At 48.0% G+C, this 22,044-nt stretch overlaps 1 protein-coding gene across 3 annotated transcripts in view; it reads right to left on the bottom strand.

The window, feature by feature from the left end:
• Positions 1-13,783, bottom strand: part of DVL1 (dishevelled segment polarity protein 1) — a 69,729-nt gene extending 55,946 nt beyond the window's left edge. For all 3 annotated transcript variants that reach the window (XM_057407260.1, XM_057407259.1, XM_057407261.1), the window contains exon 1: positions 13,280-13,783. In XM_057407260.1, the coding sequence (XP_057263243.1) occupies positions 13,280-13,449 (170 nt within the window). In that variant the 5' untranslated portion in view covers positions 13,450-13,783. The remainder of the gene's footprint in view (positions 1-13,279) is intronic.
• Between the last annotated feature and the right edge of the window lie 8,261 nt (positions 13,784-22,044).

Consider the following 22,044-nt stretch of genomic DNA (forward strand, 5'->3'; position numbering starts at 1 on the left):
CCTATAGGGATGCTGGGAAGGGACTCTTCATTAGGGACTGTAGTGACAGGACAAGGGGTAACAGGTTCAAACTGAAACAGGGGAAGTTTAGATTGGATCTAAGGAGGAAATTCTTTCCTGTGAGGGTGGTGAGGCACTGGAATGGGTTGCCCAGGGAGGTTGTGAATGCTCCATCCCTGGCAGTGTTTAAGGCCAGGTTGGACGAAGCCTTGGGTGGGATGGTTTAGTGTGAAGTGTCCCTGCCCATGGCAGGGGGGTTGGAACTGGATGAGCTTAAGGTCCTTTCCAACCCGAACTATTCTGATTCTAACTCCAAGAAAGCTTAAATGTACTCCTGACTCTGGAGAAACCTCCATGAGTCAATCCTTAACCCTCAGAAGAACCTCTGGCTGCCAACAGAGAGGTTTTGCCCAGAGAAGCTGTGGCTGCCCCATCCCTGGCAGCGTTCAAGGCCAGGCTGGATACAGGAGCTTGGAGCAAGCTGCTCTAGTGGAAGGTGTCCCTGCCCGTGGCAGGGGTTGGAGCTGGAGGAGCTTTAAGCTCCCTTACAACACAAACCATCCTATGATTCTCTGATTCTATGTTTTCAGAGACCAAGTCAACCTTTGCCTCTCTGTTGGGCCTTTCAACAGGGCAAGGGACAGTGGTGGTCTGTCTGCTACTCAATTCCCAGGCACTGGAAGCTGAACCAACTGCTCAAACACCCACATCATTGTTTCCTACCCAAAAGCCATCAGATCCCTGAGGTCATGAAGGTTCACGAGCATGTCCCATTTCTGCAGAGCTATAAAGCCATTGCTTGATTTGTCTGACATAGGAATAAAACAAATAGAGCTCTAACGCTCCATTGCTGATATTCAATCTGCTGCTGAGAGTTCACAGCACCCCAATTATTAACTGACATATTGTAAAGCTTCTTGTCAGCCTGGAATCCAGAGACAAATCACCACTGCTACTGCTCCTAGAAGCCCTCAGGATAAAAGGAGAAAGGAACAATAAGGCCCAAGAGTTTCTGGGCCTCTAAAAGGGAAGAAAGGTCTTATTTTGCTTAATTTGAAGCAACACATTTTATTGGAATGACAGTGATAGACTCAGGGTTGTCAAAACCAATTGCATCCAGAAGCACTCGCTGGAAGCAGCCCTTAGTCACTTTGCCAGGCTTCGCTGGGTAATTACGCCATGAATTTGTTCCTGTATCCAGTATCCCAGGCCACAGTCCCAGGATAGATTATATTTTCTATTCACTTGTTTTCTGTTACTTCCACTTCTATTTCATGTAAAGGAAAGAGCAAGACTCTTCTTTAAAAAGGATACATCTGTAACACCTTAAAGGCTTTCCCTCCTCCCTGACATCTTGTTACCTTGTGTGCGTGAGGAGGGGATGTATTCCCATTGAGTACATCAAGATTGCAAAACTCATATTCCAGAGAGCACTGGGATGTTATCCAGCACTAGTACAATACACTAATCCCTGCCCCTAAATACATTAGGCTGGGCTTGGTTCTCTAGACTGCCCTCACCCAGCTCAAAAGCTTCACTAGTGCTCAGTGGTTATCAATGGAAACGAGAGCACAGTGGCACTTCCTCGCTCACTAGATGAGAAAAATGAGGGTTAGTCCAAGTGCTTTATGTACAAGCTGACACCACATCCGTGTCTCCATGATAATTACAACAGCCTGACAAAGCTTGGAGCAAATAGGAGCCAAACTGCCAAGCACAGGAAGAGGTTCTGCCTAACGCATCCCTTTCTCTATGGCTGTCAGGAGTAGGAATGCAAAGTACAACAGCACAGCTGAGCCTGCTCTCAGAGTGCCTGATTCACAATCACTCAGAGGACAAGGCCAAGGCAGAGCAGCCATAGATGTCCCACAAAAAAGAACCTGTCAGGGAGATGCCTCCTCAAGCTTCAACACCCATGAGCCCTTCCTGTCAGGAATGAAGCTCCCAGTTCTTTTTGCAGTGCCTGGTTTCAGTCGCAGGAACCAGAGTCACTTCGGCACTCCACATGCGAAGCTGCCCTGCAGCAAAGGAGAATTCACAGCAGCATTATCTGCAATTCACTGGCTCAGTGTTCATCGGGTCTGAAGGGGAGGTGGGGGGAGCAAAGCAAAGACAAAACTCGGCAGATGACAAATTTGCTTATTAACTACATTGAATAAGAGATGGATTAAAAAAACATAAGGAGGGAGGGGGGATGAAAAGCAGGATGTGAAAGAGGCAGGAGCTGGAACAGCATGGCTAATGTCAACCATGAAATGGAACCCCTGCTGGGACAAGCTGAAAGACAGGCAGGCAGGCTTCCGAACGTTAACTGTTTGATTGCCCTGCCTCAGATGCATCTACCCAGTATCATGTGAGGAAGAGGATTTCCATCTCCACTACAGGCAATCCTTACAAGCTAGAGACCCTAGCACAAGCTGAAACAGCTCTGAGAGCAGCAAATGAATTCACTCTGCATTGACAACTGTTATTACCTTCACTCCAAGCTGATCAGGACACACTGTGCAAGAGTCATCATGAATCAAGTAACACAAAAGGCAATCACACAAGCTTCAGGGCCATCACTTACGTTCCCTTCATTCCAGCTCCCCAAAGCTCTTTGGAAGGTACATTCTGTACCATTTCAGGATTAGTTTCTAGTCCCACTGAAGCCAGTGAGGATTTTTGCATAGACTGAAATGGGGAACTTGTCAAGCACGTCTGCAAGCGCTGCACTTGCTCAACCATCTCCAGTGACTAAGTATCCCCGCACGTCTCCCCATGACATCAGAAATCCAACCTCTCCCTTGAATCCAGCAGTTTAACTGGCACCTCTGGTTAGAAACAGCACGGTTGGTCCAGAGAGTCCTGCATATTCATGTTTCTGCAGCACTCGTACCTTGCCATCACTTGCTACCACTGGGCCGCTTTCTTCCTCAGCAAGAGCAAGATGTAATTACAGTCAGACACCTCTTTGCATATTCTCTTTCACATAAAGCTTGTCCTGCATCCTTCCTCCGTCCTCATCTCTGTACCAGGCAAGTCTCTGGCCTCAATCAGTTTTCTCCCATTCACCTTTTTTCAGTCTAAAACTGAAAAGGTCATAAAATACAGCTGGAAATGAATCGATTTGAAGAGCAGCCCCCAAAGCCCTGCAAGCCCACTCTTTCGGTGCTTCCATTCTTTGTGCATTGGCAAATCATTTTTGTTTGTTTATAGGATTTAAAGAACTCAAACACAACAGTAAGCTCAATGGAAAATATTACGCAGGTACAAGTGGAACAATCACTGAAGCTGGTCATGGCAAAGAACTTCTACTGCAATCAGTGCCAAAACGTGATGGGCAGGGAGGGGAGAAAGAGCCTCTCCTGGACTCAGCACAACAAAAGGAAAGAGAAATGTGATGGAGAGCCCTTGCACTTGCAGTGGCACGCTTGTGCAAGTGCAAGCTCTCAGCATTTATGCCAGTGTGCAGCAAGGCTGAGCTTTACTGTGATCTACAGCTCAGAGCTGAAGGCCCAAATGAGAGCCCCTACTTACAAGTTTCCCAGGCATGTAATTTTAACATGTTTACAGTCTCCTCCAGAGGCACAGCTCATGTCCATAAATTAAACGAGGCACAAGTTGAACTGGTTGTAGTATCAGAGACTAGATCACTTACTCAAGGTCAAATACAGAGTAGCTGGAAGAGGGAGAATTGGACTCGGAGCTCAAATCCCAAACCAGTTCTTCAACCCACGCAGTCATTCTTCTGCTCACATTCCAGAGGGAAGGCAGAGAAAATCCATTTAAATATCCCTGGTTACAGACAGGATTTAACTAACAAAACTCTTACTCTGAGACAATTTCAGTATCTGTTTCCCTTAAACTTGATGCGATGAATGCTTGGTTTTAACAGCCGGAGAGTGGTTAAAACACGAGCTCTTGTCCCGGTTCCCCACGGTAAGATAGCTGTTAACAAACAGTGTTTGCACACTTACTTACTAAGGATTTTCCAAATGCATCAACTTCTATACCTCAGAAGTGCAAAGGGAGGTTAAAAATAAAGAAGTAACTCAAAATCTGAGAGTCCCTTTTAGGGCTGCTCCTCACAAATTGCTCAACAACCCCTATAACACATTTCTTCCAAAGTCAGAGATACCTTAAAAGCAGAATTACCCAAACCCAGCAGCTTTCCATGGCACTGGATGGACTCCACACCTTGGTCATTACAACTCAAAAATGCCATCCTTATAAGATTCGAGGGGCCTCAGGATCCACCTCCTCTATCACAGCCCTAAGGCACATTCCATTTAGTAAGCAGCTGATGGACCACCAGCATCACCCTCTGCCTGCAGCAGACACACACACATCCCATGCAGATCAGTTCTCACACTGATCAGGCACGCACGGTCTGCACCAATTCTGTTATTGACAAAGCCAAGGATGGCAACCTCACTTTACCTGTTGGTACTTTTCAGCAAGGAGATGTTATCTTCTTCAGGAATGAAGAAACAGGGAAAAGTAAACCCAAGAGCCAAGTGATCCATAGCAAGTCAATGGCGTAATCATAGATCATGGACTGGTTTGTGTTGGAAGGGACCTTAAAGCTCCTCCAGCTCCAACCCCTGCCACAGGCATGGACCCCTTCCACTACAGCAGCTTGCTCCAAGCCCCTGTGTCCAACCTGGCCTTGAACACTGCCAGGGATGGGGCAGCCACAGCTTCTCTGGGCACCCTGTGCCAGTGTCCCACCCTCATAGTGGTGAGGTGAAGGGGTTCTCTTATTACCTTCAAGTGTTTCATTCCAACAACTGAATGGAAAATACCATGGTTTGTATGCTTTGAATATCTTCTTTTCATGCTTTACCAAGGCCAGTGAAATAACCAAAAATGATCATTATTCCCTCAGTTACATTTCACATGGAAATAAGCCACAACACAATCATAAGGCAACTATTTAGGTCCCTCCTTCCTCAAGCACTGTAAATTCCTCTGTATTTGCTCAGCAGCTTGTCTCAACTGATTAACCTCCACAGCAGAAACTGGAGTTCAAGCCTGCAGTAGCCTCCTCTTAGGACTGGGACCCTGAAACAGCATCAGCAAAATCACCAGTGACATCCTTCCCCAAAACACTCATTAAACCATGAGCTGGTGTTTAATTACATCAGAAAATGGCATCGTGGTGGCAGTGGCAGTCCAAGGGGTGTCTTTCAGCTCAAGGTTACTATCAAGTTTGGGAAAACAAGCAGGATTTAGTAGCTAAAGGGATCTTCTCGGGAGATAGCTGGATGCAGCCCCTGGATGGGCAGGTTTCTGGACAGCAGAATGACCTCTTCATTGTTTTCCTCCAGAAGAGGATCATTCTGCCAGCGTTTGGAGGGTGTGTGAGGAAAGGAATTTTCTGTATACTCTCAAAGTAAAAGAAGGTCAGAAAACAGTGGGAGCTGCCATGAACTCGAGCGGAAAAGCCCGAACTATCAGATGTTACTGCAACAGATGCTGCTTCCTTGAGACGCTGTTAGGAGTTCACCTTTTTAACACGTTGATTTTCAGGCCAACTACAATCGTGATGAGAAAACAGCTTCCAAAAGACTTTAACTGGCTGTTGATGGGCTACATCTAAGGCAGTTCTGTACCGTGTAGAAGATAAAGTAAGTCTTTGTATCATGCCCCTGTAGCACACACAAGTAAAGGATTAGGCTTTTATTCATGCTAATATAGAGCTGATTCTTTTCCAGTTCTGCTTCTTCACAGGGCCCATTGCATCAGGGAAAGGACCGCACCACAACAGGTCCAGGGAACGCTTACCTGGCACCACCTCAAGTCACTCTCCACAAGAGTACTTTGGACAATGAATCACAGCATGGTTTGGGTTGGAAGGGACCTTAAAGCTCACCCAGTTCCCAGCCCAGCTTGTTTCATAACCACCACCTTGTCAACCTGTCCCCCTAACACCGTGGCACAGCACTTGAAATAGGTGCTTAGAGCTCCTCAGTGACTCCCTGACAGTACTAATCAGTAACTACCCAGCTTGCACACAGTTGTGGTGGCTCATAGCAGGCTGCATTTAAAGCAGAATCTGAATTGCAAGCAAAAATGCTTGCTTGTGCTTAGAGGTGAGCACAATCCAAGTGAAGGAGCTGCTGTGCTGAGCTCAAACATACCATGGAAATCTCTGCAGGCTTTAATACTGCATGTAAATTAATGCCTTCATTCCAAATTTTCATCTATTCCATAGCTATGTGGGGCTGGTTTCAAAGCACTGAGCATGGATCTCCTCCCTGTGCATCTGGATCTCCTCTGGCTGCTACTCACTCTCCTGTGACAGGCCAGAATGGTGACAGTCTTTCAAAAACTATTATTATTAAATAAATCCCATTTAATTCAAACTAATTCATGGGCAAACTCTGATCAGAGCTACAGCAAGCCCATACATACGTTGCTGCACACGAATCCTGTAGAGATGGTTAATGTTTCCAGCAGCTGCACAGTCTGTTGCGTATTCTCAAGCCAAAACAAGTCTACCTGAGCACTGGAAAGAAGAGGAGGAACAAAACTGTGCATACACTACGTGGAGGTGCTCATTAACTGAACAGTAGGAAACTTGTTTTTCTAACTTGTCCCACTGCAGATCACCAGCCACAGGAAGCAGCCCAAACCTGATGTATCCCTTTAGCATGTTTTCATAGCATTAGCTTTTAATAAATAGAACATGCTCCACCCTGAGAGCAGAGCAGTGCTCAGGTTCCAGCAGAAAACAGGGGTTGTTTGAAATATTTAGATTACATTACAGCTGGGACGTTCAAATAAGCAGTGACTTGTACTGCAGACAGCTATCAGAATCAGCTTGGCAAGGTATGTCTGAGCCAACCTAGTGTGGTTACAAAGTATGAGCTCTGAGGTCTCTCAGGCTGGTGTTCTTAGACACATATTGATGCTACAATAGTGCTTTCTGATGTCAGCAAACAGAAAAGCAGCAGTGCTTGATGTTGTATAAACAGCAGAACAAGAGGCACAGTCTGCAGGTTTATAAGCTTCAACATGGAAAATGGGGAAAAGCTGGGAGAAATAGAGGCTATGCTCATCAGGCAAGGGGCTAACACAGGCCTTGGTTCAGCACTTCACTGGCTCCAAGCACTTTGCTGGTCCAAGCCTAAATCTGTAGCTGAATCCATTTTATTTGCTATTTCCCAAGTCTCAATGCAGTGCTTTAATATGAAAGCCTCCATTTGCTTCCACTGGGTAACAGGGCTGCAGCTTTCTGCAGGTATTAATGAAAGCTCCCTTCCAGCCTTAAGAATTCTGCTTCTCCTGGAAGGCCTCTATGTGGTTGCTGATCCAGATACTTGGGTTGAGGATCTCCTCTTAGTAATCATAAATCCTGGAATGGTTTGGATTGAGGGGACTTTAAAGTTCCAATCCCTGCCACGGGCAGGGACACCTTCCACGAGAGCGGGCTGCTCCGAGCCTCTGTGTCCAGCCTGGCCTTGAGCACTTCCCTATTTTCAGAACATAATTCCAAGTTTATTTGATTGAATCAAGCTGAAATTTGGGAACTTAGGGACACTTGAGGACATGGTTTAGTGGTGGACTTGGCAGTGCCAGGTTAAGGGTTGGGCTCAGTAACCTAGAAGGTCTTTTCCAACCTAACTGGTTCTGTGATTTAAGTGTGCAACAGACCATGCTAAGTGGGATGAGAGCTGGGAAGAACCATCACTAACCCACTGAACTGTAAAGCCAGAGTCACTACACTCAGTTTTATTACCTGTCTCAAAGGACTAATAACAACCCAAGCATCTTCTCTTCTCAACCTACTTCACCATCGTGGGGTTTATGGGGAAAGCATCCTCCCACTGCACTCACAGCGAGTCCCACATCCCAACCAGGACCGTTCACGTGACAGAACAGTTCAGCAAGAAACTGGCTCAAGATGCAGTGCATTTCAGAGACAGAGTCTCAGTGACTTCACCAGGCTTTGGATCAGTCCCAATGAGAGCTTCAGTGCTGCCACACACCCTGCTACAGCCTCCCAGAGCAAAGCTGGCAGCAGCAGGAGAGAAGGGTCATGAATCTCAGCCATGGGCTGGAGCATGCCTTGCATGCATTTCCTTGGTCAGCCATGCCTGTTTACATCAGAGCTGTCCCAGCCTGACCTGCAGGCAGCTCTGACTCTTACACAATCATTCCTTTCTAGCCTACAGACAGGCAAACCTGGCCAAAAAGGGTACAGGATAAGAAACATCTCTAAAAGAAACCTAACTGTTGCTCCCATCTATTCAAGCACACTTGCTATCCAATAGTTATGTTCAGTAAACAGGGCACGGGCATTTGCAAGGATCTATATGGTGAAATATGTGAATTATCAGCAGTAATTGCCAACCCTTTTTAAGCTTGTGTCCAAGTAAACTGCTGGCTTTTTCTCAGTCTGACTGTATTTCAGATCTCTGGGTATCTATTGACTGATGAAGCAGCCTGAGATAACAGAAAATACAGAGGGTTAACACTGCAAGGACACAGATCTTCCTGCTTCCATCAGCTCTACCCTCACAGAATTACTTCCTTACTCATTCACCCCTCCTAAAAACACCCTGTTCCCTCAGTAACACTGAGGGTAAAAGAGACTAAACAGGAAGGAGACAGAGATGCACATGGGAAAACCAGTACACAGATCCTATATGGCTGCTTTGTAAAGATCACCTTGGTTATATTTCAAGGCCTAGAGTTATATGGCACACCTCTTCCTATCTGTTCATCATTCAGGTCACTAACCTACACATCATCCTGAATCCTGTGAGTGCTTTCTAGACCTTCACATCCACCCTACATCTTGGTCTTGCAGTCTGTGGAGTATTCCTGACTCTCCATTCACACAGCTAGTTTCCTCAATGTCCCCTTGCCTAGTTCTGATCCATACAGACTGTGGGCATCAGTCCTTGTCACAGAGCTGCAAAGATCATTTTCCTAAGCTGCTATTTTTAGCCCCCTCTGCACATGAATCTACCAGCTCCATATCTGCTAATGCAAATACAAATCACTTGCCTTCATTTTATTCTGCTTCAAAAAAGACAAATTCCTACCTGTAACTGACCTATATGAGCCTCTGTCACCTGCTTGTTCAGCTCTCAAACAAGTATGGAGGTGGGCATCCTTTCATGCTGCTCTTTAGTCTTGAGGGGATCTCCTTAAAAACACCGGCAAAAATACCTCATTAAAATCCTGTTTGCAATAACTACCAAAAAACCCCATCCCAAAACTATGCTCTTACTACTCCACAGCACAGCAGTCCTCCTAAGAGGCACAATCCTACCCTCTTGTACAGGGTGCTGCCTTATTCCTGAATAAGAATGGAAACATGTTTTCCAAGCACAGAACTCAACCCCAAACCTTCTCCATAGCAAGACACTTGTCACTTAGGATTCCTTGCTTCGCAGTTAGGGCTACTCTTAAGGCAATGGGTGAGAACAGAGACGGTACACTGCCTGCAGGAGAAAAGACACAAAGCAGTGCTTCTCATGCTCCTCTTGTATCAGAGATTGCCACATTCAGCTCATAATCCCAAACCTGATTCCTGCTGCTTTAAATCCCATTTTGCTCGCCAGCTTTCAGCACATGGAATACCAAGCAAATCAAGTCCTGCACAAGGAACAACTGCACCTAAAAGTGCAGTTTAAAAGGAAGTTCTTTTGCTGATACCAAAGGAATGCCTAAAAAGCCACTCCTCAAAGTACTCCCTAAAGAAGTATAATCAAAAGAGTATTAGTTCACACAATGGAAAGAATGAGGACTTGAACCTCACCCAGGAGGATGGCAGAACAGACTGTGGTGGTTGATGGATAAAGACTGCAGAGCCTAAGATTGACTTGCTCTTCCCATCCCACGGTACTGAAAGACACCATCAGCAGTTCCTTCCCTGGTGATACATCAACTGAACAGATCATATACATTGATACTTTGGCATTTTTGGAAGTTTGTGATAGTGTTTTACATGAAAAGCTCTGCAAATAACAAATGTTTAAGAGCAGACAGTCAGAAATTCCTCTTATAGAGGATTAATAACCTCACACAGATTCATTTTGTATCATTTGGATCCAACAGTTAATGTATTTATGTTCCAGCCTGAGAGCCCAAACTATAGCTTTATTTCTAGTGTCATTTTGCCATCAAAGAACCAGCAGAACTGCATTATGCATTACTGTATTATGCATTACTGCAGGGCTGTGTGTGGCTGCAACCCCAGAATCAACAGTTCCAGTGATGGGAAGTGACCCCTGAGCTCTTCCCCTGAGAGGAAGGAATGAGTTGCTGCAAGCAACTGAACAACTGATGACACAGCTCCTTGTCTAGAAAACATGTATCACAAATGTCACCTCTCCTCAGTGTCATTGCTGGTGGATGCTGTCACATCAGTGGGTTTGATCCTATAATGTCCCTGCTTAATTTCCCACTGACTAGAAAAGAACAGAAGCTACAAAGCACTTCCAAGGGTTAAGCTTTCAAGTCAGAACCCAGTTGGACATCCTGCATCTTAAAAACATCATCATATCTCCACGTGGAGTTCAGTAGGAAACATGGGCTTGCAGAATCAAGACAGGTCCATTCCAACAAGTGTTAGTGTACCCTTGAGAATGAAATGGCAGAGGGAAAAGTGGGCTTATGTCAAAGCAATGCTACCAGGAAAATCAAGACGAAGCTTCCCCACTGGGTCTATTTTCCACAGCTTTACGGATAGTGTAACACTAAGACTGAAAGGCAGAGCAGTAAATTAAACCATAACAGAAATCCAGAAGGAAATATACCACTCCTACACCTCTCTTCTCCTGCACCTTCTGAGAAGCAAAGCTGAAAGCAGGCTGGTTGCTCAGCCCCAGGCACACAAAACATAACTGCTTCATTTCAGAATACAGCTTGACATGGCTCCACATCCCCAACCCAACTCCATCCCAACCCTTCGCAGCTCTACCTTTCACAGCTAGAAACAAATCAACACATCCACTGCTTTTGAACACTATTATTAATGACATTATTCCAGGGTCCAGGAAAAGAAGCCTTAATTACAACAACACGTGCAGCACTGCAAAGTCAGTTCCCGATCACTGGCTTCTCAAGGAGGCTCCACATCTCCAGGAAAACATTTGCTCTCTTAACACAAGAAGTACTTTTCACTCCACAACGGGATCGACAAACCACGCGGCCAAGCAGCGGTCACCATGCCAAGTCATAGCTCCACACAGCCATAGAGCAGCAACGAGAGACCAGAACTGTGCAGCACTGCCTTTCAAACCAAACCATTACTGTTGCTCACGCTCAAGGACCACTTAGAGAACACACAGAAAGGAATTTCTCTGGAGGACATTTCCAGGCACAGGAGTAGAAATCAGACACACGATTTTGTTATGGTTACTGGCAACGGCATCCCCTCTTGCCTATTTGCAACACCAATTAAAGTCAGCTTGAAGATAAGATGATGAAAAGGAACCCTTCTTTACTATGAACACCTGCTGAGACAGCCAAGATTCAGGTGAGTTTTCTGCTAATTCCCTGGTTTTCAGCAGTATTTAGGATTCAGAGAGGAACACAAATGTGGTTGACACACAAAAGCAACAATAAGCTGCCTGACAGCTCATTGACTTGCAAGAGTCACCACGTGCAGTTCTACCTGTCTCAAGACAGCGTATCACCACCCTGATGCATTCAGCACCTGTATTTGAGATTATAGTTTCAATAAGAGATACAGAACGCACAGGTCCTAATCCTCATCACCCACTTGCAGCCCTGCACCTTCCCCCATCTCCATTTCCAAGGTAATACATGAACAACAGCCAATTTTCATCCCGGTTTCAAGACTAGAAGAGAATCCACCATAGGACTACCCTGTTCCCTGGGCAAAGCTTAGGAACAGCCCAAAGGCATTAGAGAAGCTCCTAGTGTGTGCCACGTGTTGATGTTTCCTAGCACCAGATCTCTGCAGCGGCGGCACTGAAGGCACGACAACCCCAACACCCTTTATTGAGGCTGCACCACACCAACTGCAGAGCTTGACTGGCCACGACCACAGCGGGGTCCGTGTCCTGGCCACTGGAGGAGGAAGGGGAAGAACTGACGGAGAGGCAGTTTCCCAGCCCTCATTCTGCAAGCAGTTTGTGCAGCTGCATCCCAGGAAACTTGTCTGCACAACCCAGAAGAACAAGAAGCCGATCCGTGAACAACTCCTGCAGCACCACGCCAACACCACCAGCTCGCCACAGCAGAAAGACATGTCAACAAACAATAGCTGCTTTCCACCACGGATAAGAACACAATTAACATGAAAGGCTTGGAGTCTCAGGGGTAAGACAGAGGCTACACAAGGTGTAAAAGGCTGTTGGGGCTCTATCTCACCGAACATAAACCCCACACCTCAGCCACAGCGTTATGTTAGTCAGGGCTGCATTAGTGTCCCACAAACCTGCTCTTTTTCACTGACAAGGCACTTACATATGTAAAACAGCCTGGCCAGTGACGGATGTGAGTACAAAATGCTTTGCTGCAAGAGGATTAATACATTTGGAGGTGACAGGCCAGCTGTCAAACGCATTTGTATTGCTCTACTTTATGAGGGCTGTACCTAAGCCCAGTGGCACACAACCCACATCGGTGTGCGGGGATGAGATCCATGGCAAATATCCCGAGCTCCAGCCGGGAATGTGGCCTACAGGGTCACAGAGGTCGTTTGAAAGCCCGGCCCTCGTCTCCTCCTGCTCCCCCCCAGCAGCAAAACACCTCGGTGGTGGTGTCAAGAAGCGGTGGTTCCGCTCAGCACCCAAGAGAACAACCCGCCGCCCGCACCGGCCCCTCCGCTCCCCTTCCAGCGCTTCTGCAGCCCGACCTTCCAGAGCCCCCCTCCCGGCTCAAACCCTCCGGGCCTCACCCACACCGTACCAGCTTCGGCCGCTCACCCCCCGCTCGCCGCGGTCGAAGAGCGGCCGGGGGGGGCAGCACAAGCCGAGAGGCCTCGGGGAGGCTCCGGCCGCGCTGTCAGCCCCCGGTGCGACCGCGGGGTGAGGCGGCGGCGGCGGCAGGGGCCGGGCCGGGCCGGGCCGCCATGTTAGCGGCGGCCCTGCCGGCTTGCCCGGGTGCCGGTGGCCGGGGCCTAGCGCCGAGCGTGCAGGGCCGCACCCGGCGGGGAGCGGGGAGCCCGGAGCCCGGCCCCGCGCTGCAGCCGAGCCGCCGGCAGCGAAGCAGGTGCCGAGGGAGGCGGAGAGACCTCCCCTCGGGCTGTCAGCGGGAAGGGGCGCGGGGAAGGGGGGCCAGAGGAGGGGCAGGGCCCGGGTCCGCTCACCCGAAATCCTGGTCCATGGACTTGAAGAAGAACTTGTAGCTGTGCACGGGCCGGTTGCTGAGCACATTCTTGAAATCGGCCAGAGTGACTTTCTCCGGCGGCACCGGCAGCTTCACCAGGTACGGCGTCTCCTCCTCGTCTATGTGGTAGATGATCTTAGTCTCCGCCATGGGAGAAGGAGGAGGGGAGCAGCGGTCGGGAGCCGGCCCGGGCCTCCGCCGCCGCTCGGCTCCTCTCACGGCCTCCGGCCCAGAGCCGCTCCCGACAGGAAGGGAGCTGCTCCGCCGCCGCCGCCGCCGCCGCTGCTGCTGCCGCCGCGCTGCTCGGGCTCCTCGGCCGGGATTCCGCTCCCTGCACTGCTCTCTAGCTGCCCGCCCCGGGAACGGCAGCCCGCTGCCGCCCGCCCCGCCTGCATCCTGCGGCCGCCGCCGCTCCCCCCCGCGCCGCTCGGCCGCGGGGCGCCGCGAACCCGGGTCCCCGTGAGGAGGGCGAGGAGGAGGCGGCGGGCGGGGGGGAAGGGGGGGGGGAGAAGAGAGAAGGGGGAGGCGGGGGCGCTCGCCCTCCTCCCGCCACCGCCGCCGCGCTGCCCGCGGGACCCCCGCGCTTACTGCCCCCTGCTGGCGCGGCGGGACCGAAGGGGCTCAGTCAATGCTCCCTCCTGTTTTGCCTTAAAACCCACGTTTCGCACCCAAACCGCGCAGGTGAGCGGGGCTCGGGTGCTTCTGATGGCGGCGGTGATCTATCCGAGCACGCGAGATGCTCTGTTTGTATGAGCAGCCCAGAAAACCGCTCAGCATCCCTGTCAGTACTCCCAATAGGTCACATAAACACCGTCTGGTCCCTGCAGCTATCTCCTGACCTTCTCCCGTTAGGAAGTCATAAAAGCTTTCCCAGTGCAGACCCCTCAGCATCGTACAAACTCCTCTGTATCCTCCAGCATCCCTATTCACATGACAGGAGGGAAAGGGAGGCACGTTACTATGCACATACCCAGTTAGGACAGCTCTCCAGTCTAAGACAGTGCCTGCAGCCCTGCCCTGGGCGGCCTGTTCCGATGCCTGAGCACCCTTTGGGGCAGGAATTGTTCCTCAGCTCCATCTAAACTGCCCTGGTGCAGCTTGAGGCCAGTTCCTCTTGTCCCATCCCTTGGGAGCAGAGAGCAGCCCCTTCCTAGCTCCATCCTCCTGTCAGGCAGTTGTGGCTGCTGGTGAGCAGATCACTGTGTTCTGGATATCTATAACCCCCTGAATTCCACAGACAACAAGAGTCTATATTCCAGGTGAGATAGGTGTGCTTTGGAGCACACAGTCTAGAGCAAACTCTTTGGAGCACCATGTTCTGCAGGTGATGTACTTGGGAAGAGTTCCCCTTTCTTTCTAGAAATGCCCCAAAATGCCCACCAGCAAATGCAGGTCTCGGAACAGCACACTCGGGTCTCAAGGAATCCTTTGTTCATTCAACAGGCCTTCTCCAGGAAAATCCCAAGCTAATGACATTCTTTTTCCCTTTCAATGAAAGAGGACATTCATTCTGTCTACGTTCAGCGGCTTTCTGTGAAGGGGTAAACCACAGCTCAGTGGCTGCATTACCTGTGGCACTGCAATGATTCTTCTACCAGCATGAAGCAAGAAAGCCATGAGGAGGGGCTGCCAAAAGGTCTGTTAACATCATTGCTACCTATTATTATCCATTTATTTCCCCTATCAAGTTTAATCATTACCAGTGGCCAGATCCCACCAGCACTCCCACAGGACACTGTGATGCCACTACCAGAGCCAAACTCCCCTATGCAGAACCGGATCTGGTAACACTGTTAATCCACAGCTCAACAAGGATGAACAATACTGAGACATGAAAACATCACCCACTACCTGCTGTCATTCCTGGTACAGAGAAGCTATGGCATTCACTGGGGTTCTCCAACTCCAGGGATTTGCCCATCTGCTGACATTGCCACCACTCATCACTTCACTGCTGGAATTGAATGCTTTTGTGATCATCAGGCAGGGTAAGATCAACAGAAGAGTAAAGGTATGGCCTTAGTCTTCATCAGTAACTACTGATTTGGTACTACTTTAAGTCAGGAATGACCAGCTTGGTACACTTCAAACCGTAGCCACTGATGGTTAATCACTCTCACTCCTTCCTTTTTGGAGTCCTAATAGAGTAAGGCATAAAGTATTGTAGTTTTCTCTAAAACCATGCACTCAGCTTTGTCCTGCTATGGTTCTGCAAGCACCTGCGAGCACTCGGTACGGAAAGAATGCCATTAATCCATCAATTCTACCCCACACAAGGATCTCTGAGCCAGAAAGGGGAAGGCTTCCTTTGGCAGGACTGTGAGATAACCCCAGTACAAGCTGTACTTTCTGAGATACTGAGCTTTATGTAGTTTTATGCAATATGAAGCTCAGGCACGATATTAACATCCAGCCCTTTGGTCTCTTCAGTTCATACTTAATGACCTCCTCAGTTCCTCAGGGACCCAGGTGGTAGCCACACAAAGGTTGAACCTGCAGAGAGCTCTGCTCTTGCTCTATTAGCTCTGCTTTTACTTTTGACAACAGAAAAGATAATGAGTTGTATAATTGTCAGATGACTACCTTGGAACAGACACAATAAGACTGGATCATGACTCACAAAAAGCTTTCTGTGTCCCCGTAAAGCACAGAAGAGAGCAGATAACCCACTTTCATGTCCCAGTCAAACCCCAAGCTAATCCAATTAAAGAGTGGACATGGGAATGCAGAATACAGCACCTTCACTGGGCCATCAGGGCTAATACCTTGCTTCTTGTGGAGCTCAGGCCTTAACACTTCAGTGGAAAATAAATAGAAGTCATAAAATCTCTTGTTATTAGAGCTGTGCTCTCCATGACAGAGCAAATACGTCTTGCTGACCCCTGCAGGGAGCAGGTAGTGTCCTGAGGCATAAAAGCTGCTCACCCTTTTCTTCATGTACAGAGCAGTGCACTTCATTACCACGCAGAGAATGAGCAAGCTCTTTTTAGACACCATCCTTTGAATTGCACTGATGGTTGTTGCTTGTCTCAGTGAATTCAAAAAGCCCATCACACTCTGGGGATTATTTTGTCTCAAGAGTCAGTCTCTGGCAGGTTTGCTGCTCAAGACAATGCAAACAGGCTTGAGAGGGGTGCTTCCATTTGGATAGTCAACCCTGGGAAGTGAAGACCTGTTCTCATTTGTTTCAGCAACACAGCAGGATCAATGTGGGCAGCAGCACTGCAGGCTTCCCACCCTTTACTGTCAGTATCCCACCCTTCACTGCCACTTGTAGGACTGATGGTACCTACAAGGAAGCCAGTAGTAAGGATGTATTAGAAACTAAACTGACAACAGCCATTAGCCAGGGAAGGTTCCTCCCAGACTGAGATCGCAGCAGTAACCTAGAGACATAAAATCAGGGTTGGCAAAGCACTGAGCCCCATCGGTTCATTCCATCCTTATATTTCTTCAGTATTTCCTCCAAAATCACCACTGTTTGAAAATGGAAGGAGAAATGGATTTGGGACTTTTATCACTGAAGGGACGTGGCAGGAGCTGGTGTCTGAACGAACAGCACAGGAAATGTTAGCCAGCCTGTTCTTCCTCTTCAGACATCCTAAATTTCCCCACACTGTGAAGACTTTCAGCACATTCAGAAAACAAGTTCTGCAGCTACTCTTCACCCCCGGGGCAAAGATCCCATTGCATTCCACCAATTCACACAGGCATCATCAGCATCACTGCAGAATTAAGAGCTACACATGGAAACAATCCTAAAAGAGAGAACTGCAACCACCCGGTTTGGATATGCTTAACATGAAGATGCTGGGCTGGCTCCTGACGTGGTACATGTCAGCAGGATGCAGTCCAAGTCAGTTTATGCTACCCATGGATCTGGTCTGAAAGACCTGCAAGGTTTATTTCCTTTTATTCTTCCTCTCTGCAGCCCTTGGGCACAGTCAGGTCATGGCAGAGCTCAAGACTGTATAGCTTAGAAGAAAATAAAGACATTAAACACTAGAGGGAAGCAAAAGACTCGCAGTGCAGCAGTCTGCTCTCCAGGCTCCTGGGGGTTTTCACTGCCACCGGATTCAAATACACATAAATCTGGGGGGATTTTTAGTGACATTTCCAAAACCCTCTGCACTGAGGAATGTGTGTTACGGAGAGATATTGTCCTACAGGTCTGCAGGAATGAGGCACTGTGTAGGGAATAGAGGACAACATTCATGTTGGTGCTCCACAGGGACTACTAAGAAGACATTAGAAGCATGTAATGGAAAACATGAAGCAATGTTGTCAGCAGATGAGCACGGCTTATTGGGATTCATAGGAAGGAAGAGTGTCTCCTCCAGTTCCAAGTCTCTTTTTCATCTAACTTGAGTTTACTGATGACTGTTCCATTACTGATACCGAAATCTGCTGTATCTCACTTCTGTTACAGTGTGATCCTGTAGTACATTTATACTCACAATGTTCCTGTCCTTTCAAGGTCTCCCAGCAACAGCAAATCTCAAGTGCAAATCCGATACTCATACAGAATGGCATCAACCTCCCTAATCCTGCTGCAGAAATGCTCCTAACTTCTGTCTTGGCACTCACCCCTACTTCAAAGCAACAATCAAAACAGTGGAGATGAGTCTGGAGAGATGGGAGATGTATTGCAAAAGGCAAGGGGTTGAGCACTTCGAATCACTGAGTGGCATCAGGGTGGTTCTGATGGAACCACCTTTTCTAAGGTTTAAACCTCAGAAAAACGCTGTTGCATCAGATGTTCCCAGTGGGACTGGCACCAGCTCCAGGATGACCTCACTTTGCCCAGAGGATCTTTTCTGCTAGTTCTCCTTTGGCTTCTCCTCACCGCAACCGAGTCTCACTTAGAGGTTATAGCAGTGGCTGACCAGTAAGGTCCCACCACAGTAACAGTAAAGGGTCCTTTGGATGAGATCTTCATTGTATATGGCCCCATCTGCTCAAGAACCTATCATTCGTTCTCAGAAGAGCCCAAGGAGAAGGAACTACTCCCCATGCACTTCTCAGTGTTTAACTCCAACCCTTTTAACCTGTTTTTCTTTCTTTTTCCCCCCTTTGGTATCTAAGAAAACACAAGCAGCCTCCACAGCATGGAGGTGGTATGAAGTGGCCGGAGACCAGTTGTAGTATGATTTCCAACCAGGTAAGAGAGAAAATGCTACTTTCTGCAGAGCTAGACAAGCTGGTTGGTAATCTCAGCTTGCTAAATGCAGTTCTTTGCCACTTCTTACTTTTGTAACCTGCTCTGATTGCACCTGCAGCCTGCAGTTTCCATCCAAGCAGCAACACAAGCTGTTTCCACCCATGTCCCTGGAAGAACTCTGTCATGCCACCTGGGATACTACTTAGTGGGTGGAAGCCCTCCAAGAGCAGAATGTGCAGCAAGGTGTTAGTTCTGCAAGGAAAAGAGGAATTTGGGCTGCGCAGTTAACTATTCCAGCAGGATGTGTTATCTTTCATTCTGGGCCTGCAGAATGATGTGCTAGGAAGGAGCTGCCAGCCTTCATCTCAGATAGATGGTCTGAACTCCATTTACAGCTGCAGATCTGGTCATTAAATGACACTTTTAGAAGGGTAAAATTTGTCTGTGAGCCCCCTGACCAAGGCACATGATGACATCCCATGTGGAAACCATACTGAAATCCCTGGAATAACTGACTGCATCCCATCTGCACTTTGTCAAGCACCTTCGGATGCTCCGAGATGAAACACAGTGCACAGCTATCGGGAAGAATGAGCTAATGCTGGCTAATAGCTTAGAGCAAGAAAGAAAAATCAGCCTCAACTTGAAACTCCTTTCTCCTTTATTTCTTAAGTGTCAGGAGAGTTACACAGCAATGATAAATGGTAAAAGTTAAGTAACAATAATAATGAGGATTAATTCTATTACAACAAAAAACCCAACCTTATGGAACAAGTCCGCTCAGTCTTGAGAGGAAGCAGAGCGTGCACAGGGCTGGAAAGAGGGGGCTCTAGTTCTAGTCTCAGTTTTAACCCCTTTTAAGGTCACTGCCACACACCCTTTCCTTGTCCCACAAGAAGGGCTTACAGTCCATGCATTACCCTAATAGAGACTTCCATTTCTCTGCCCATAGAGTACTCGCTGAGAAGGAACTGGTATGAAACTATGAGGGCTTGTTCTTAGTATTTTAACTAACTGAACATAAAATGCATGTCTCAGGAAACCAAGGAGACCACAATGAGGCAAAGCCTGCCAAGAGCCTGCAAAGTGATGGGTAAAGAAGTCCATCAAGATGCAGCATTCCATTAGCACGGTGAGAAGATGACTTTGGATAACTCAAAGCACATCTACCAAAGTGCTGCACATACCTAAGGATTGTTTCTCCATGAGAGGCAAGTTACTGACCCATGCTAGAAAAAGAAAGGCTGAGATGAGAGAAAGGGAGAGAAAACCAACCTGTCTGGACTTGCACTGAGCCTGTGGCAGAGTGGGAGCAGAAAAGAGGGGTCCTGCCCTCATCTAGTGCTTAACTGCAAGTCGAGTCTTCTGTTCTCACGTAAGATCAGCTTCAAGGCAATGCCAGAGCTGACAGAATACAAAGTGCATATGTAAAGGACCTAAATGGCTTCTCACCTGTATGTAAGGGCAAACAGCCTTTGACACTTCCTCTGTGTTAAGGAATAAACACACAAAACTCTTCAGTTTAGTGTTCAGTTTCCTCCCTCTCTCTTTGCAGCAGTTTGGAACCACAGCTTCTATCCAGCAGCCCTCCTGGCCCTCTCTCAGCCACAGTTTTAACATGCTAAATTGCATACAGGATGTGGCAGGCTGCTTCTGAAACCCACTGCTCTCATCATCACTCCAATCACACAAAGCAAAAAGGGCCAGAATCTCAGCTTGGACTCTCATCTTGACCAGGCTAGGGTTACACTGGCGTGTCTGCCCATTACCCAAACTCAAAGCAGTCATCAAAGCAGGGATGAGGAACTCATAAAGCTCTTCCTAGTACTTGTTTCAGAGAACACATTAATTTCTTTCCCTTAAGCTATTTTGCAGCCTAGAAGTCAAATCAAATATTGAAATGCCTTTGGAGTTTATGAGTAACCCCACTTGGGGCTGGTGTCCATATAAGCTGTGCTAAGCAATGTGAACTGGCAAGTAAAGATCTCTAACCTTCGACTCACAGACATGAAAGGGAGGGGGAAAGACATTACTGACAATTACTTGAGACTGTGCCACCCTGATGGAATAACCAGTGCAGCCTTACACACCTGCAGGAATGTGCCTGGGATTTCAATCACATCCAGCCAAAGGCAGCCTAGAAGATCAGGATCTGCCCAGGAATTCTCACCTCCACCTCTCCTGTTATTTTCTATTAGTAATATTTGAAGGCATTAAAATTAAGGGTCCCCAATATATTTATTCTTTCACAGACAGAAGTATCAATATCTATGTAAAATGCCATGGTCTGTTTTCCACTCCTATAAAAGGTGTGCATTGAACAGGACTGATATCCCAGCTTCTAAATAGACAACTCGGTTCCTCCTGGTACACAGGAGGTCTTACCCCGTGCTTCTGACAGAGCTGGGAGCTGAGCTCAGCTCCAGTGTAACTCACAGCCATCACACCCACTAGTAAACCTCTGCATTGCCAAGAGCCTAAGTGAGCCCTGTCACACAACAGCTGAGATCAGTGGTGTTTGGGGGAGGAGGGAGACAGGGTCCGAAATGAGATTTAGGTGTCTAAGAACAACAGCCAAGACACATAGGAGGCTGCAGGTCATATTCCCCATTGTCCACTGTTAGACTGGGATGCTTTCCTTGGACCACAGCTACTTCATCATCTACAAAGATTTTCCATCCCCAGGAAGAAATCCACAGAGATACCAGGCACTTGAAGACTGAAGCCACACCATCACCCTCACGTCCTCCCTCACCCTCACAGTAGTTCCACACAAGGTCCTCTTCACGCTTCCACCACTCACATCATCCTGGAGACCTTCCCCAGTCCCATTCAGTCAAGGGCCCATGCACGGTCCCTCCCTCTGCCACTCTCCTCAGACCAGAGTAGAGGTAGTGGCAATCCTTGGCCACTTTCACCCTTACACAACAAGAACACAAGCCGCTGTCATCAACAGTAGGAAAGAGCTTTTCTTCCGTGCTCCAAGGACCACAGGAGTGCCTAGTTTGGGAACAGTGCCACAGAATATCCCAAGTAGTAGAGGAGCTGTGCAGAACTGTTAATATTCTGCAGCTTTCCTGATGTTTTAACTTGCTGGGATTACAACACTGAATTACTGACTTCTGATCTATTGACATCCCCACCTGACACAGTGTCCAAATGTAGAACTCCCCTTCAGCCCACAGCCCCACTATCTCAGGTATCTGCTCCCCAAAACAAGCCAAAATTCATAAGAAGGAATTCCTCTCCCTCCTCAACTCCCCTCCTGAGACCCTGGCCCATGAACATTCCTGACAGGCTCTTGAGTGCAGAGTCTTGGTACTCTTGCTCCTTATGGTCTGCTCACGGGAAGCTATTCCTTTTATCTGTCTACCTGTGCTGTAATCATACCTTGGTTTTGATGTGCACACAAGCTCTGTGTGGCCTGGATCCACCCAAGGACTGCAGGAAAATCACATTCCAGATTTCCACACAGGAGTTTAGCCCTCTCCATAACATTCCTGGTCCTGATCTAACTGAGACTGGCTTTACAGCACTGTAACTCCATCACCTTCAGCTGAATGTGTCTGCTCCTGCCAAATTTG

Source organism: Pezoporus wallicus, unplaced genomic scaffold (genome assembly GCF_028554395.1).
Source record: "Pezoporus wallicus isolate ANWC-B61680 ecotype Strahan unplaced genomic scaffold, APGP_CSIRO_Pwel_v1 contig_14689, whole genome shotgun sequence".
Lineage (NCBI taxonomy): Eukaryota > Metazoa > Chordata > Aves > Psittaciformes > Psittacidae > Pezoporus > Pezoporus wallicus.